The sequence below is a fragment of the Pristiophorus japonicus genome, chromosome 6 (genome assembly GCF_044704955.1).
Source record: "Pristiophorus japonicus isolate sPriJap1 chromosome 6, sPriJap1.hap1, whole genome shotgun sequence".
NCBI lineage: Eukaryota > Metazoa > Chordata > Chondrichthyes > Pristiophoridae > Pristiophorus > Pristiophorus japonicus.
The window spans coordinates 78,606,466-78,625,839 of NC_091982.1; the positions used below are offsets into that span (position 1 = coordinate 78,606,466).

Genomic DNA, 19,374 nt, shown 5'->3' on the forward strand with positions numbered 1-19,374 from the left:
AACTCGTGGTCTACAGGGCTGTAGTAATACCTGCCCTCCTGTATGGCTCCGAGGCATGGACGATGTACAGAAGACACCTCAAGTCGCTGGAGATATATCACCAACGATGTCTCCGCAAGATCCTGCAAATCCCCTAGGAGGACAGACGCACCAACATTAGTGTCCTCGTCTAGGATAACATTCCCAGCATTGAAGCACTAACCACACTCGATCAGCTTCGCTGGCAGGCCACTTAGTTTGCATGCCAGACAAGAGACTCCCCAAGCAATTGCTCTATGTGGAGCTCCTTCATGGCAAATGAGCCAAAGGTGGGCAGCGGAAACATTACAAGGACACCCTCAAAGCCTCCCTGGTGAAGTGCAACATCACTGACACGTGGGAGACCCTAGCTGAAGACCGCCCGAGGTGGAGGAAGTGCATCCAGGAGGGCGTTGAACTCTTTGAATCTCAACACTGCGAGCGTGAAGAGGTCAGGTACAGGCAGCGGGAGGAGCGTGTTGTAAATCTGTGCCACCCCCTCCTCCGATGAATATCTGTCCCACCTGTGACCGGGTCTGTGGCTCTCATGTTGGACTGTTCAGCCACCAAAGAACTCATTTTGGGAGTGGAAGCAAGTCTTCCGAGGGACTGCCTATGATGAGATTGAGGTAACTTTGACATGGCAAACGTGCATCGAACTGTTGTGCCAGATATATTTAAGTGACTGACTTTTTGCAGTTGATGGAGATCCAAGATAATAGCTAAAATTTTGTGAAGTAATATTTTCTAGCAGATTGTAGCATTCTGAAGTGCATAAAGAAATCTTTGTGTACCATGTTTGATGTATACTGTGTTCATGATTTTAGTATTGGCAACAGATATTATTACATAACACTAGCCAGACCTCAGCAATGAATCATTTCCAGAGATGCACACACATGAACCAAGTATTGAATTCCAAACATACCATCTATCCCTGGGTATCGATGTGCTGCTTGCAGCTGTAAATTCTGTTCAATACTGATTATTATAGTTTTCTATTTAGGGTGGCATGTCTGATACTGTTGTCACACTTTCTAAATAGCTCACTACTAGTTTGCCACATGTCCGTCAATATCCATTCCTAGAATGGCTGTTTTTCATTACTTTGAGTATTGACCTCTTTCTGCCTTTCCACAAGTGTTCTGTGTCTTGGACCAGTTTTTGTGCAAAGCATCAGCAGCGAGCAGAACGGGAGTAAAATATTACTCCAGTGTGGCCGGCCCACACTGCGCTCTAGGTCCGTGCAGCAGAGCTGGTCTCCAGTCGTCTTGGTTAATCCGTGTGGTGGCTGGTGTGCAACGGTCACCACACGTTAAAAGAATCCACGCACAGGCATCTTCCACCCTTCAATATGTTGTTCGGGACCTGGAATATTAGGTCATTCATTGAACCACCTGTGAACTCATCCTTTTTGGCGTGGAAGCAAGTCATCCTCGATACGAGGGACCGCCTCCTATGATTGGCAACAATTTACATTTGGTACTCAAAGTCGCATAGTTAGGTGATAATGCTCCCTCTACTCTGCTGTAATAATATCCCTTCACTCTAAATTTAAGCCCTCCTGCTTCTTCCAGTGTGATTTTTGTTCTCCTCTTAATTGCTCACACCAGCCATCCTGATTGAACTGGCCATGGTGGTAGCAGTTTGTGTTGTGGGCCCCTGTCCAAATGGATTTCTACAGTCCACACTCATTTTACATGAGACACTTTTGTAGGTAGAGAACTTTTCTCATCTGTCTGGTTTGTACTAAAATTCTGATCTCAGTAGTGAAAGACAAGTTTATAACCCGTTGCACCACCCAAATCCTGTGTTTCAATATATTATTGTAACCATTGTTCTGTTTGTAGTGCAGTGCTGTGTATTTTGGTAAGAAAAAGTAAATATTAGTCTGATGTGTGCTGTGTATAGAATGGTCTTGTTAAAATTTTGTTTTTATAAAAGATGAACATGTAGATCATCATTAATGCATTTGCAGCCTTTAATTGTTACTAATGGTTTTAAAGGCTAATTTGAAAAGACCTAGTAGGATTTAACCAGTGGGGAAGTAGTAATGCAACCTGAAGTTATGAATTAAAGCAATGTTAGTGTAGCTTTGTGTTTTTGCATGTGCCTAATATCCAACCATTGAATTTGACTACTTCTGTGAATCATTTCCTGTAACCCTACCATTAATTTATTGATGTATTACTAGTTTTCATGTTTGTTCTGTCCATCTCTTTGGTCCTGAAGGCTATCCAACCATTCACTCTGCACTAAGTTCCCAGTCATCCATTGACAGTGAGCTAAGCACCTCCGATGACTCGATCTCCATGGGGTATAAATTGCAAGATTTGACAGATGTCCAGATCATGGCTCGATTACAGGAAGAGAGTAAGTGGAAATATATATATTACAATATTAACTTATGTTCATTGTGTAAAATGTTTATAGCAGGGCAACCTGGCTGCGGCAGTTTCAGTGCATTGCATCAGATATCGATAGATGATTGAATGAACTTTGAGATTGCAGTTTGTTGAGCAAGGAGAAATAAAACCACAATTATTTATGGAAATCTTGTGTGGATTTTTTTTAAGGTCTTCGTCAGGATTATGCCTCCAGTTCAGCATCTGCTTCCCGCCGTAGCTCCAGTGCCTCTCTCAATTCCCTGAGGAGAGGTACCTACAGTGATCAAGAGTTTGACACTTATAGTCTGGATGATGAAGATGAATATGATTACTCTTTATCCCAGCACAGCATGCACAGATATTCACCGTCTCCACGAAATTCACCTCGATCACAGTCTCCAGTTAGAGGAACAGCAACAGCAGGAAGAGTTCGGCCTTCACGCCGCTGTTTGCAGGGTCGTGTGTCTGAGCTAATGAATTATACGAAGAATCAAGGTACCGTACCAGTTTTAATCTATAGTTGAATTGAGTGAGGGGTTCCTCGAATTTTTATTTCGAGGGAGTGAAAAATTACCATGAATATTTCAGTACAATTTTTTTCTTTCTACATTAGACTTGTGATTTCAGAAAATTGTATGAGATACTTTTCAGTATAGGGATAATAAATACCTCCCACTTTTGGATTATTTTGTGGGAAGATGCTAGTCTTCTACAGTTTTTTGTTACATGCACAAAACATTTTTGTTCTTGGATTGTGGGCAACATTAAAAAGGTTGTATTTATGGCCCATCCCTAGTTGCCCTGAGAGCATTACGAGTCAACCACATAATGTGGGACTGGCGTCACATGTAGACTGGATTGGCTAACAGTCTTGTTTCACTTCATTCCATTACAGAAGAAATGCGTCGCAGTATGCCCAACCTTGCCAAGTCTGGGATTCGCTGCTCTGACACGGGCAGAAATAGTCGAAGCTTTGAATCTAATCTGCAAATGCCCAACAGTCGAATTTCACGGTTGCAGCAGTCTCCAGCCGGTATGTCACGTTGGATCTATTCTGAAAAGTAGGGAAACCTTAACTGATCAACCATGCTATGCATAAATCTCTAACTTTAACAGAAATGTGAAATTAGTCTGCCAGAATAAACTTGTGGTATATTTTGGTCCCTTGCCTTCTGTTTACTCTAGGATGGTATGTTGCCTCCCTGGTGCAAGGGTTAAGGATGTCTCTGAGCGGGTGCAGAACATTCTGAAAAGGGAGGGTGAACAGCCAGTTGTCATGGTGCATATAGGTACCAACGATATAGGTAAAAAACGGGATGAGGTCCTACGAGATGAATTTAGGGAGCTAGGAGCTAAATTTCAAAAGTAGTAGTCTCAGGATTGCTACCAGTGCCACGTGCTAGTCAGAGTAGGAATCGCAGGATAGCTCAGATGAATATGTGGCTTGAGGAGTGGTGCAGAGGGGAGGGATTAAAATTCCTGGGACATTGGGACCAGTACAAACCAGATGGTCTGCACTTGGGCAGGACCGGAACCAATGTCCGAGGAGGAGTGTTTGCTATTGCTGTTTGGGAGGAGTTAAACTAACATGGCAGGGGGATGGGAACCTATGCACTGAGACAGAGGGAAATAAAATGGAGGCAGAAGCAAAAGATAGAAAGGAGAATAGTAAAAGTGGAGGGCAGAGAAACCCAAGGCAAAAAACAAAAAGGGCCACATTACAGAAAAATTCTAAAGGGGCAAAGTGTGTTAAAAAGACAAGCCTGAACGCTCTGTGCCTCAATGCGAGGAGTATTCGGAATAAGGTGGACGAATTAATTGCGTAGACAGCAGTTAACGGATATGATGTAATTGACATCACGGAGACATGGCTCCAGGGTGACCAAGGCTGGGAACTCAACATCCAGGGGTATTCAACATTTAGGAAGGATAGGCAGTGGAAAAGGAGGTGGGGTGGCGTTGCTGGTTAAAGAGGAAATTAATGCAATTGTAAGGAAGGACATTAGCCTGGATGATGTGGAATCGGTATGGGTGGAGCTGCGGAATTCCAAAGGGCAGAAAACGCTAGTGGAAGTTGTGTACAGATCACCAAACAGTAGTAGTGAGGTTGGGGACAGCATCAAACAAGAAATAAGGGATGTGTGCAACAAAGGTACAGCTGTTATCATGGGTGACTTTAATCTACATATTGATTGGACTAAGCAAACTGGTAGCAATGCGATGGAGGAGGATTTCCTGGAGTGTATTAGGGATGGAACTCTAGACCAATATGTCGAGGAACCAACTAGGGAGCTGGCCATCCTCGACTGGGTGATGTGTAATGAGAAGGGACTAATTAGCAATCTTGTTGTGCAAGGCCCCTTGGGGAAGAGTGACCATAATATGGTAGAATTCTTTATTAAGATGGAGAGTGACACAGTTAATTTGGAAACTATTTAAGGAAAGGTAACTTCGACGGTATGAGGCGTGAATTGGCTAGAATAGACTGGCAAAGGATACTTAAAGGGTTGACGGTGGATAAGCAATGGCAAACATTTAAAGATCACATGGATGAACTTCAGCAATTGTACATCCCTGTCTGGAGTAAAAATAAAATGGGGAAGGTGGCTCAACCATGGCTAACAAGGGAAATTAAGGATAGTGTTAACGCCAAGGAAGAGGCATATAAATTGGCTAGAAAAAGCAACAAACCTGAGGACTGCGAGGAGGACTAAGAGTTTAATTAAGAAGGGGAAAATAGAGTATGAGAGGAAGCTTGCAGTGAACATAAAAACTGACTGCAAAAGCTTCTATAAATATGTGAAGAGAAAAAGATTAGTGAAGACAAACTTGGGTCCCTTGCAGTCAGATTCAGGTGAATTTATAATGGGAAACAAAAATGGCAGTCCAATTGAACCAACACTTCGGTTCTGTCTTCACGAAGGAAGATACAAATAACCTTCCGAATGCACTAGGGGACAGTGGGTCTAGTGAGAAGGAGGAACTGAAGGATATCCTTATTAGACAGGAAATTGTGTTGGGGAAACAGATGGGATTGAAGGCCGATAAATCCCTGGGGCCTGATAGTCTGCATCCCAGACTATTTAAGGAAGTGGCCCTAGAAATAGTGGATGTATTGGTGATCATTTTCCAACAGTCTATTGACTCTGGATCAGTTCCTATGGATTGGAGGGTAGCTAATGTAACACCACTTTTTTAAAAAAAAGAAAACTGGTAATTATAGATCGGTTAGTCTGACATCAATAGTGGGGAAAATGTTGGAATCAATCATTAAGGATGAAATAGCAGCGCATTTGGAAAGCAGTGACAGGATCAGACCAAGTCAGCATGGATTTATGAAAGGGAAATCATGCTTGACGAATCTTCTGGAATTTTTTGAGGATGTAACTAGCAGAGTGGACAAGGGAGAACCAGTGTATTTGGATTTTGAAAAGGCTTTTGACAAGGTCCCACACAAAAGATTGGTGTGCAAAATCAAAGCACATGGTATTGGGGATAATGTACTGATGTGGAAAGAGAACTGGTTGGCAAACAGGAAGCAGAGAGTCGGGATAAACTGGTCCTTTTCAGAATGGCAGGCAGTGACTAGTGGGGTGCCGCAGGGCTCAGTGCTGGGACCCCAGCTATTTACAATATACATTAATGATTTAGATGAAGGAATTGAGTGTAATCTCCAAGTTTGCGGATGACACTAAACTGGGTGGCGGTGTGTGCTGTGAGGACAACGCTAAGAGGCTGCAGGGTGACTTGGACAGGCTAGGTGAGTGGGCAAATGCATGGCAGATGCAGTATAATGTGGACAAATGCGAAGTTAGCCATTTTGGGGGCAAAAACACGAAGGCAGAATATTATCTTAATTGGGGCAGATTAGGAAAAGGGGAGGTGCAACGAGACCTGGGTGTCATGGTTCATCAGTCACAAAGTGGGCATGCAGGTACAGCAGGCGGTGAAGAAGGCAAATGGTATGTTGGCCTTCATAGCTAGGGGATTTGAGTATAGGAGCAGGGAGGTCTTACTGCCGTTGTACAGGGCCTTAGTGAGGCCTCACCTGGAATATTGTGTTCAGTTTTGGTCTCCTAATCTGAGGAAGGACGTTCTTGCTATTGAGGGAGTGCAGCAAAGGTTCACCTGACTGATTCCCGGGATGGCTGGACTGTCATAGGAGTGACTGGATCAACTGGGCCTTTATTCACTGGAATTTAGAAGGATGAGAGGGGATCTCATAGAAATATATAAGATTCTGACGGGACTGGACAGGTTAGATGAGGGAAGACTGTTCCCGATATAGGCCATTTAGGACTGAGATGAGGAGAAACTTCTTCACTCAGAGTTGTTAACCTGTGGAATTCCCTGCCGCAGAGAGTTGTTGTTGCCAGTTCATTGGATATATTCAAGAGGGAGTTAGATATAGCCCTTACGGCTAAGGGAATCAAGGGGTATGGAGAGAAAGCAGGAAAGGGGTACTGAGGGAATGATCAGCCATGATCTTGTTGAATGGCAGTGCAGGCTCAAGGGGCCGAATGGCCTCCTGCACCTATTTTCTATGTGTCTATATGTTGAAAATTTCAAAGTAAAATTAAACATCAAAAAAGGCTTCTATTAATTTGTTATCCTAAACACCCAATAACAATAGCCAGTCCAACTAGGAAATCACCAGGACCATCAATCCATTTGAGGAACTTTATAGTTTCACATGTGGGATTTGGATATTTGAAGGATTTTAGATTGTGCAGCTTTGGCATCAGGATTGATGTGATCTGTTCCTGAAACAAACCTCGCTCTCAAGCTAATAAATATGGCACTCTCAAATTTCACAATTGGCAATTGAGATGGAGAAGGCCTTTGATCGTGGACTAGATTGGCCTCATCATTATGGTCGTCTAATAGTTAAATGGGCCTGGAGGGATATGAAGCAAAACTCTGTGCCAACGGGCCTGGATGTAGTGTTTACAGTGTGGTACCTGGTTAGCACAGTGACTGACTAATTTCCTCAACATTGTGATCTAGACAGAAACTCTGGCATAAACATGCCTGCCTTGCATGTCAGCAGGTGGCAGTGGGCATCATGGAAGAGATCAAGATACAACTACTGATTATTGTACGAAGAGAAATGAAGGCTGTGCAGTCTGAGAGCAAATAATGTGTGAAGGAAGCTGCTGATAGTGAAACCATCAGCAAATGTGTGAATAGGATTGAATGCTGAGTAGAAGTGGTAATTGATATGGAGGAAGAACAGAGTGACTGACCAGAGCCCTTGGCAATCCTCAACATCCATCAACCACAGTGTAAATAAAACAACGAACTATTTATCCTGTGCTGTGAAGCCATACCCACTGAAGCAGCCATGAATCAGTAACTGATTTGTGTACTGATATTAAATTAATCTCTCTCACAGCCTACTTAAGTAACATATTCAAGTCAGTATATCGGATGTCATCAGCACTTGCTGCTTCTACAAATGATATCCAAAATCAGTAGCACAGTTGTGCGTGTTAAAACAGCGTCGCAATGTGGGATAATGCAGGTTCAATCTACCACTGTTTACAAAAGCAAAATACTGCGGATGCTGGAAATCTGAAATAAAAACAGAAAATGCTGGAAATACTTAGCAGGTCAGGCAGCATCTGCGGAGAGAGAAAGAAACAGAGTTAATGTTTAACGGTCATCGACCTGAAACGTTAACTTTCTCCACAGAAGCTGCCTGACCTGCTGCCACTGTCTAGTTGTCCAAATGAGCTGTGCTGCATAGGGAGTGTGAAAAGAAAAGTACTTTCAAGTGCCCTCAGGTAGCCAGGTTAAAAAAAGACACCAACAGCAGCCCAAGAGTAACCCCCTTTTGTGGGAAATGGAAAAAATTTACAAACCCATGCTGGAACTGCTTGATATTGACTCTCAGTAACAAAAGATGGAAAAAGGTCTATCCCGCAGCACTGACCTGCTTTGTTCACCAACACACACAAAAATCACATTTGTAACTAACTGAAGTTTTTTTGTTTAAAATTTATACATTTTATAAACTTTTTGTTCAAGGTGAATTTTAACTTTTAAATAGGTTAAGTGAGACCATGAATCACATTTTCCTCTTTTCTTTCTAGTTTCAGCAAGAAATTTTAATGTAAAGCAGGTAGCACTTTATACTTCCATTTACCTTTTTTGCTAAAATTAGCAACGAAAGAAAACCTACTCCAATAAATTTACTAGAAGTTTTAAATTTATGTTGGAGCGGCACAAGCTATCAGAAGTATCAAAAGTTTTAGTACAGTTAAATGGATACATTCAGCAATGTTTATTCCATTTACGGTGTTTGTGATATGGTGGGAATTTTTGGTAATGCTTTTCACCTTTTGAAAATTTCCCAGTTCATCACTCCATATTTTAAATTTAGTAGTCATATGTTCCAAAGGTATGTAAAGTAGGTTTACATGGAAGATACTCTTAAGGAGAATAATAGTGCCTTGTCCATTTCTTTTCTCATTTCATCTAGGTCCATCTACAGGGAAGCTCAGGTACACCACTGGTAACAGCAACCAGACTCCCCCCTCAAACAGACAGCCAGTGAAAGCTATTGCAAATAGTAACTCTCCTTTAACGACCAGGCATCCAGTGAAAGCAACAGGATACCCAGGTTCTGGGAGCACTGTTCGTAGAATCCAGTCTCCCACTTGTTCAAGCACTTCAGCTGGCATTGCCTCAACTGGAAGATCCTTCAGCTCGGCTTCTGTGCCCAGGAGCACCCCTGCCAAGTCACGAGTTACTGGCACTTGCACTGCCACTGCCACTGCCACGGTTTCAAAGAGCAAGCTTTTGCAGCCAGCAAGGAGGTACGTGTAATGTATTGATGATTAAAGATAAGAGTATAATTTGATAGTGCATGTCCTTGCGAGTTCTTTTTAAGTGTCATCATTTTGTGCAGCCATCGTGTTTGGAAGTTATTTTAGTTCTTTGCTTGTTTTCCTGTTATTATGGTTGCTCTAGCATTTTCTGCTGCTGATCTGCAGGAAACATTTGAACTCAGTTTAAAGGCTGTGCAGCTATGTGCTAAAAATCTGTCCTTGGGAATAAGAATGGGAAAGGATCATCTTGTTCAAGATGTGAATTCTGTTTAAAGGGACAATGTTCCAGATAATCTCTCCAAATATATGGTTTGTTGTTTCACTCAAATTTGCAAGAGGATTTATTTTCTTTTTCTTTAAACACCAATGTTCTCTCTGCTAATGGGATTGGCTCCTTCCGGGGTTGTTATATTGGCATTAGGTTTTTTCTACTCTAGCCATTTTTCAGATGTGAGCCATGGTGTGCATGCTATCTAACACATGGTGAGTTTCAATAGTTTACGAAGAATGAGGAAACCTGTGGCACCCCATGCGTGCCCCTCCCTCCTCCAGTCTCTAAATGTGGTTTATCCTCAACATGTCCTTGTGTCTCCTCTAATTTAAAGTAGTTAAAAGTTAATTATTTTTCCTCCTCCTGCCCATGGTATTCTGTTTATACAGTGCATGATGTCAATTCTTGGAAAACATGTCTATTTTGGTTTTCCACATTAGCCTAGCTGGACATTCTTAAAATGCAGCATTCAGGGCCCAGCAGCTTAAATAAGCGGCATCATTTGTGTCTTAGCAGCCTGTCCATGGTCTGCTAATGCACCACTTTTTTTTATAGGAATAATGATGTTGCTTCACATTGTAACCAGGTTTCATATGGCGCTCTATCCAAACAAACGTGGGACTCTTTAGAAAATCATCACATTCGAAACTCTGTGCTGAAACACTCATGTCCTAAGACGACAATATCAAAACATCACTATGCTTAACCAATTTTACTACTGACCTTTTTAACTTGCAAAAGATTTCCATCCCTCAACATGCATATTATCAATAGTTTGTTTTCTCCCTTTCCTACATGTTTCATTAGTTCTGAACCATTATTGGTCAATAAAAAAAATTCTAAATACCAGAGATGAAGAAGAATTTATTAAAGATTGGGGAAAAACTAGGAAATGGCAAAGAACTCAATAAAAGGCAGGGTAATTGGGGAATATTCAGATAGTCATGCAATTGATGTATAGTAAAAAGATTAGAGATGGATGGAAAGAGAAGATAATCCAGCACAGGGGTAGCACATTTGTGCCAGTAAGATGCTGCTTGGCGACTGGCCATCACCAGTAGATTCCTACAATACACTGGATTGAAGCCAAACTAGCTGCTCTACTTCATTTTTAAGCTTTGTGAGCTTGGTTTTGTATTCTATTTTATTATGATTTGGAATTAACTTAACTACTCTATTATCAGAGCTCTGCAGCTACCGAAGGCGCACAGCACTGTGACCGAAGACAAGTGGAAAGAAGGCTGTTACTGAGGAAAGCCCAAAGATTCACAAACTGCTGGCACCTAATGAAGTGAAAGCCCAGCTGGCTGGGCAGAAGTCTAATTTAAATCAAACATGGGGAAAGAAGACTCCAATTTCTGACAATGAAACAATATTTTCTAAAGACTGGTTTAAATGTTAGTGGCCAACTGTGCCAGGATTTTGATTCCTGGGCTCCTGTTGATTGCATCATCAGCCCAGTTGTATAAAGCCAGGTTGTGCCATTAGGTACCTTAAATTTACTAGTTTACATATTTATGCATTGCAAACCCAAACTCTCCAAACTGACAAGTGAACATGAGGGTAAAATTATGTAACAAGACCTTTAAATAGCAAAAGCAATCACATTTTGCCTTGATGCTTTATCATCTAAACTTTTTTTCATTCCGAATTTAAATGAAAGTGTATAACAGGAGAAGGCAAAATAACTGGGGTCTGTGCTTGGAGATGTCTGTAGTTGCCAAGTATTTGAACATTCCTTTGTTCAGTTCTATACTGAGATTCAATTTATGTAAAGATTGCTTCACAAAAGCCACAACATTTTTCTGTGTGTGCAATTAGCCAGGATATGTTGCATGGACAACAGGACTTTTATGTTCCTCTCCAGTGGTTGCCAGTTACATTGTACAGGAGCAACTGGGAACATTTCTCAACTGTCACAAGGTTGAGGAGTATCTAAACATCTTTGCAATGCCCCAAATGTGCAATGTTCAATTAAACTGTTGACCACTTCCCTAAGGTATGGAGATTTATAGCCAGGTGTGATGAAATGAAAGTTTGAAAGGCAGCATTCATTAGGAGAAATGTGGTGCAGTAAATACTAAAAATGTTTCAAAAACATTAAGCTGCTCTCCCTCTAACAATTCCATGGGCTTATAAATCTACTGCATGACTGAATTGTGCAGTGGGAGCTTAAAATGATTGATTTATGGCGTAAATTATATGGAGGAGAGGACCAATCAATCTAGATTATTCTTTCTCACTTCCCAGCTGCTGGTATTTTTTTGGGAGCAGCCACCAGTTTTCCTACTGCAGAGCCAGAGACCCTTGCTGCACAAAGACCCAAGATGTTTTGTGTTTGCACACTAACTTTCTGATGTCTGGTGGTGGTTTCAACCCACGGCGAAGTTGACTGCATCACACTCACTTGTCGCCTAGAACTGACTCCAAGTGAAGCCAGAAGACATCTGATCAAAGATCAGTTGGGAAGATGCTTGTGAAACCCAAGAATGGCAGGGTGGGAAAGACAGAGAAACTCAACCCATCTGTCTTGCAATTTTAATTTTTAACTTATATGACAGTCTGACAATTTTTTTTCTTTGTTTGACAAGTACTTAATTGATTGACTGCATACCTGAATGGACTATTAAAACTTTGATCATCTGGGACGGTTTGGACTGTGATAATTTTGCATCAACTGAAGCACAAGTTTTTCTTGGTATTTTGACTTGCTTAAATATAGAATATTTTATATGCTCACTGCCACATTCTCTCTCTCCCCTCTTCTCCTTCCCCCAATTCCCCACATGCCTCCACATATATAGTTGCAGCATTTGTAAAGGAATTTTGTTACCTGATGGAAGAACTGCTCTCCAGCTCATCATTTGTTGCCTCCAGCAGCCCCTGGCCAATCCATTGAACAAGAAACTGGCTAAGGTTGGGGATGAGTAATGAAATGCTGAAAGTGTTATCTCCTCTATCAAAAGCACTGTGTGCTTGGCTTGTAACTGAGAGTCATTAATGAACTTGGTAAGCAGTCAGTCAGACACCTTGCTGCAGTTAGGAAAAGGTGCAGCCACTTTGTTTAGTGGTTAAAGCTTTTCAGTTAGCTTTGTGGGGGGGGGGGGGGGGAAATATACATGATCCAGGAGTCTATTGCATGTTATAATCCAAAACAAATTTTGACTGGCTTTAATTTAGCCATATGGCTCATTCTCACAATTTCCCTAGCCAGGTTTGGAGGGTAGAAATCATATTTCCTTGGGGTTGAGGAAAATATTAATTGTGGGATGGTTAGTAGCAAAGTGGCTGAAGTATGGGATCCAGTCTTCAGACAATGTTTCTTATGCAACTAGCCCCTCCCCCTCTTGTGAGTTAGTAGTAAGGTCTGTGCTGTGATGTGGATTTTGCTGTTGCTGTTTTCAAGCAGCTGATTTACACAAGCAGCTGATTTACACAACCAGCTGTGTTTTCATTTTGTGTTTTAGTTCTTAAAGGACGTTACTGAAGGATCTTTGAATTTGTGTATTGCGGAGTCTTTATAAGATAGAAGCGTTAAAAGTCTGCTTATTTTCAGTTATATTCTAGCATGAAGTCTTGTGTTTTTTATTTCTTCACTATGCTGGCATTGATTGGGTAAATGTTAAAGTGTAAAAGGCATTCCATTTGAATTTCTTAGATAAATGAAACTTTTTAAATTACATTTTCTTCTTTTTTTAAAAAATCTTGATTTGCAGCAATGATTTTCGACCTCAGCTGGTTCCCTTCAAATATTGACATACTCCCAGAACCTCTGACCTAATCGCAACAAGACAATTGCAGGGGCATTGGGAAACAGTGCTATCACATTAATATACAGCAAGCAAAATAACTCAATTTGTTCTCTAGTCATGGTTGTTGGAAAGGCTGCATTTATTGCCTACATCATTGCGAGGCTTGCGGTGAGCCTTCTCATTGAACTGCTGCAGTCCTTGTGTTGATGCTGCTCCCACAATTATGTTGGGTAGAGAATTCCAGGATATTGACCCAGCAATGAAGGAATAGCAATATGTCCAAGACCATATGGTGTTTCCATGACATTGCTGCTCTTGTCCTTTTTGTAATGGGGGTTGTGTATGATAGAAGAAAATAGCTCCATTGTATTTAATGTGTAACATGCTACCACAAGGAGTAGTTGAGGCAAATAGCATAGATGTGGTCTAACTTTGTATAGCTGGAGCAAAACTTCTTTAAATGCTAGGCCTCTATTTATAAAGGCTAACATTCCATTCGCCTTTGAATTTTTTTGTTGCAACTGACATTTTAGTGATCTGTGTACATGGACCCCTAAATCTCTTTGGGACCCCCCCCCCCCCGGCCTCAGTTCTTAGCTTTTCACCATTTAAAAAAAAAACACTTTGATCTATCCCTTTTTAGAACTAAAATGGATGACCTCACACTTCACTTAATTGAAATCCATCTGCCACAGTTTTGCCCACACACAATCTATCAATGTCTCTGTCATTTTATGCTTCTGTCTACATTACTTACTATGTCATCAATTTTTGAGTCATCAGCAAACTTGATATGGCTCTGTATGGATTATCTAATATAGTGTATAGTTGGGGCTCCAGCACAGATACTTGTGGGACACCATTAGTCACTTCCAATTTCATAGAATCATAGACATTTACAGCACGGAAGGAGGCCATTTCAGCCCATCGTGTCTGTGCCGGCCAACAAGAAGCTATCCAGCATAATCCCACTTTCCAGCTCTAGGTCCATAGCCCTACAGGTTACAGCACTTCAAGTGCACATCCAAGTACTTTTTAAATGGGGTGAGAGTTTCTGCCTCTACCACCCTTTCAGGCAGTAAGTTCCAGACCCCCACAACCCTCTGGGTGAAGGAATTCCCCCTCAAATCCTCTCTAAACCTTCTACCAATTACTTTAAATTTATGCCCCCTGATTGTTGACCTCTCTAAGGAAAATAGGTCCTTTCTATCCACTATATCTCGGCCCCTCATAATTTTGAACACCTTAATGAGGTCTCCCCTTAGCCTCTGTTCCAAGGAAAACAAATCCAAGCCTATCCAATCTGTCCTCATAGTTAAGATTCTTCAGTCCAGACAACATTCTCTCTACCCTCTCCAGTGCAATCACATCCATCCTGTAATGCGGTGACCAGAATTGCACGCAGTACTCTAGCTGTGGCCTAACTAGTGTTTTATACAGTTCAAGCGTAACCCCGCCCCTCTGTTCTTGTATCCTATGCTTCGGCTAATAAAGGCAATCATTCCATTTGCCGCCTTAAACAACTTATCTACCTGGCCTGCTACCTTCAGGGATCTGTGGACATGCACTCCAAGGTCCCTTTGTTCCTCTAAATCTCTGTGTCCTACCATTTAATGTGAATTCCCTTTCCTTGTTAGCCCTCCCCAAATGCATTACCTCATACTTCTCCGGATTGAATTCCATTTGCCACTGTTCTGCCCACCTGACCAGTTGATTGATATCTTCCTGCAGTTTACAATTTTCTTTTTCATTATCAAACACAGCTGATTTTAGTATCATCTGCAAACTTCTTAATCATGCCCCCTATATTCAAGTCTAGATCATTGATATATACCACAAAAAGCAAGGGACCCAGTACTGAGCCCTGCTGAACTCCACAGGAAGCGGCCTTCCAGTCGCAAAAACACCCATCGACCATTACCCTCTGCTTCCTGCCTTTGAGCCAATTTAAGATCCAACTTGTGACTTTGCCCTGGATCCCATGGGCTTTTGCTACCAGTCTGCCATGTGGGACCTTATTGAAATCTTTGCTAAAATTCATATACACTACATCATACGCACTGCCCTCATCGACCCTCCTGGTTACCTCCTCGCAAAATTAAATCAAGTTAGTCAGACACAACTTCCCTTAACAAATCCGTGCTGACCTTGATTAATCTGTGTCTTCTAAATGAAGATTTATCCTGTCCTTCAGAATCTTTTCCAATTTTCCCACCACTGAGGTTAGGCTGACTGGCTTGTAATTACTCGGTCTATCCCTTTCTCCCTCCTTAAACAAAGGTACCACATTAGCAATTCTCCAGTCCTCTGGCAGTGCACCTGAAGCCAGAGAGTATTGGAAAATGATGGTCAGAGCCTCTGCTATTTTCTCTTTTGCTTGTGATAAATTTCATCTGGGCCTGGGGACTTATCCACTTTCAAAGCTGCTAAACCCCTTAATACCTCCTTTCTCTCATTGTTTATTTCATCTAATATTTCACACTCCTCCTCCCTGATTATGTCTGCTTTCACAAAAGAGAGGGACAATGCAGACACTTAAGTATTCATTAAAAACCGTACCCATGTCTCCCACCTCCATACACACATTACCCTCATGGTGTCTAATACACCCTACCTGTTTGTTATCCTCTTGCTTTTAATATATTTATAAAGCATCTTTGGATTTTCCTTGCCAAGAATTTTTCATGCTCTTTTTAATTTCACCCCTGCACTTTCTATACACCTCTAGAGATTCTGCAGTATTTAGCCCTCTGTATCTGTCATAAGCCTCCCTTTTTTTTTCTTTATCCTACCCTGTATGTCCCTAGACATCCAGAAGGCTCTAGATTTGTTAGTCCCACCTTTTTTTCTTTAAGGGCACATAATTGATTTGAACCCTTTGGATCTCCTTGAATGCCTACCACTGCTCTGACACTGATTTACCTTCAAATAGCTGTTACCAGTCCACTATGGCTAAATCACCACTCAGCTTGGCAAAATTGGCGCTTTCCCAATTTAGAACTTTTATTCCTGATCTCTCCTTGTCCTTTTCCATAACTATCTTAAATCTAACTGAATTATGGTCACTAGCACCTAAATTCTCTGATACCCCTTCCACTTGCCCCAAAACCAAGTCCAGAAATGCTCCCTTCCTTGTTGGACTTGCAACATACCGGCTAAAAAAAGTTCTGAATGCATTTTAGGAATTCTGCACCCTCTGTACCCTTCACACTAACTTTATCCCAGTTAATATTAGGGTAGTTGAAATCCCCTACTATTACTACCCTATAGTTTTTGCATTTCTTAAATGTGCCTACATATTTGCTCGTCTATCTCCATACCTATTATCCCTACTTTATCTTCTACCTCCTAACCAGGTCAATAATTTGCCTTCAATTCCATGAGCTTTAATTTTAGTTGAACAGTCTTTTCTGTGCAACCTTATTAAATGCCTTGAAGTTGATATAAACTACATCCCCATAGGCATTCTCTTGTCTACTACTTGAGTTACTTGCTCAAAAGAATCAATTAGGTTCATTCGACATAACTTTACAAACCCTTGTACAGTAATCTGACAATTGTGCTTGGATCATCTGATTCATCAGGATTATAATGGTCTCAGAATTTCTTTTGTTTGATCAGTTATACACATATGACTCCTCTTACTTGCATTATCTATTAAAATGGATTAAAACAGGAACATCCAGCTGCATTAAAATTGCAGTGTTTACAACATTGATATTTGCACCAGTGATTTTAAAATCATTCATACATGAAGATGGTGACATCCAGAGTCTATAAATCTACATTGTGTGAAGATCCTAAAGCAGGTAATGGCTGGGAGAAAGCAAGTAGATAATGTCCAGTAGAAGCTAAAACATAGTTGAAATTTTCTGTATACAGTTTCTCAAAATGCTATTCTATAGTTGTATTCTATTGTGCCCAGATTAATAACACATTCTACCTGTACTAACAGTTGCAAAAGCTCCTTTGAGACTTGGTTTGAGGCCATACAGTGTCATTTAAAGTGTGGGACTGACGGCCAGTTAAACTATACAAAGCTTCATTTGGCGCTCAATGTCCTATATTGCAAAGCAAGAATCAGATTTTGAGTTATTATCTCCATTAAAGAATTAATGGGGCACATTTTCTGTGTCCCAACTGTAACTAAGTCAGCATTTTCCTTAACAGTAGCTATTAGATCAAGAACATTCTTGAGACTTGGAACTGGAGCAGGATTGTACCCTCAGATTCCCAACTTTGAGCAGAATTGGAGGAAGGTTGAACCTTCTTGGTGAAACTATTGACTTGCATCCTCCCTTTAGGTCTGATTAATTTAGTGATTAAGGTTCTTGAGTTATGACCTCCTAAAATTTGTTTCAATAAGCAACATTTTGGGGTTTAATTTGTATCTTACTATCTTCAGTCCTAAGCAGAAATCAACATTTTAGGTTGGGACGGTACTTTTAATGATTGCTAATGATGAAACCTGGGTTTAGAGGAGTTAACAGTAATGTTTGCTTTAAGAAAACACCAATTTTTATAAGGGAAAAGGGAGGTGAAGGGTGTCTCATTTGAATTAGTCCAACTATTTATTTATTTATATACTTTGTTTCATTAGCACAAAGTCCAATTGTAGTTAGGTTTTAATACTTCCCAGTTTTAATTTGGTGAGTTTAAGAAATATACAAAGTAATAGAGATAAAAGTGCTACAGAATGGAGCGAATTAAAGTGAAGAGATGAATAGTGTCTTTAAAATAAACTTAAGACCAGAAGTATGATGAGTATTTATGAATCAACAAGCACATCAAAGTCTCAAAAAAAAATAACTTGTCAATGCAATTTTAATTTTCCCTTAATCTGGAAAAACATTAAATCACAGTAGTTGACTGCAGTTTTGTTTATCCTGTACTAAATACTGAAAATTTCAACACACTTGGGCACAAGGAGTACTGTGTAGAGTGTTGGTCTCCATCTTATAAAAAGGATATAGTGGCACTAGAGATGGTGCAAAACATTTTTACAAGAATATCAGAATGGCGATGTTATACTGAACAGGAATGGTTGAACAGGCTGGGGCTCTTATTTAGAAAAGGGAAGGCTGAAGTGTGATTGGATAGAGGTCTTCATTAGGAAAGGGTTTGTTTGGGTAGATTCGGCAAGATGTTTCCACTTGTGGGGAACACCAAAACTAGGCTATAAATATACAGTCACTTCTTTACCCACAGAGTGGTTAGAATGTTTAATGTGCTACCACAAGGAGTAGTTGAGGTGAACAACATAGATGCATTTAACAGGAAGCTAGATAAACACAAAGTAGAAAGGCCTGGATGGTTATGCAGGTAGGGTTAGATGAAGAGGATGGCAGGAGGCTTGCAAGGAGCATAGACCAGTTGGGCTGAATGGCCTGTTTTTGTGCTGTACATTCTATGCAACTCCTGTGCTCTTGCTTGCTCCGTCATTATCATGGATTGCTATAGGATTACCAGCCGAGCTTTACAGTAGTTATGAATGTCACTTAGAATGTGTGGAAATGTCACAAAAAATTAAACTATATATATCATTGAAAGCTTTCACATCTTAATGTAACAGGGTGTTGCTGCTCTCTTCAATGCAGGTGAGAACCATACCATAGAGAAATAATTCACAACCTTTAACACTTGAGTGGACGTGAGGAAGTGGACATATTGATAAACTGTATATCGAGAATAGAAGGCAGCTGCATCAAAGCGAGGTGGGATTACTCAACATACTGATTTTTTTTGGAAAAAAAATGCAAGCTCCCATCAAGTCATCTGTAACACTGTTGAGGCTTATATTAGTAATGACCAAAAACAGGAGGGGAGAGTGCCTGATGCCCATCGGCCCCTAACGCTCTCAATTAAAAACATGTATGTGTTGTCTAATGTGTAACCTAATTTAACCTGAGTTACAGGTGTAACTGGGGCACCAGTTATGTCAAGCAATCAGTTTGACAGGGAAGCAGCAACTATAGGATCTTTTGGTAGGAAAAATAGAAAAGCAGTATTTTTTTTTAAATGGTGAGATTAGGAAATGTTGGTGTTCCGAGGGGTCTTTTAGAAACATAGAAACATAGAAAATAGGTGCAGGAGCAGGCCATTCAGCCCTTCTA

General features: G+C 40.8%; 1 protein-coding gene across 2 annotated transcripts in view; it reads left to right on the forward strand.

The window, feature by feature from the left end:
- The window catches only part of LOC139265705 (SLAIN motif-containing protein-like), a 45,406-nt gene extending 32,781 nt beyond the window's left edge, over positions 1-12,625 (forward strand). For both annotated transcript variants that reach the window (XM_070882968.1, XM_070882969.1), the window contains 5 exons: positions 2,251-2,391; positions 2,595-2,900; positions 3,301-3,438; positions 8,890-9,226; positions 10,694-12,625. In XM_070882968.1, coding sequence (XP_070739069.1) covers positions 2,251-2,391; positions 2,595-2,900; positions 3,301-3,438; positions 8,890-9,226; positions 10,694-10,760 — 989 coding nt within the window. In that variant the 3' untranslated portion in view covers positions 10,761-12,625. The remainder of the gene's footprint in view (positions 1-2,250; positions 2,392-2,594; positions 2,901-3,300; positions 3,439-8,889; positions 9,227-10,693) is intronic.
- The last annotated feature ends 6,749 nt before the right edge of the window (positions 12,626-19,374 follow it).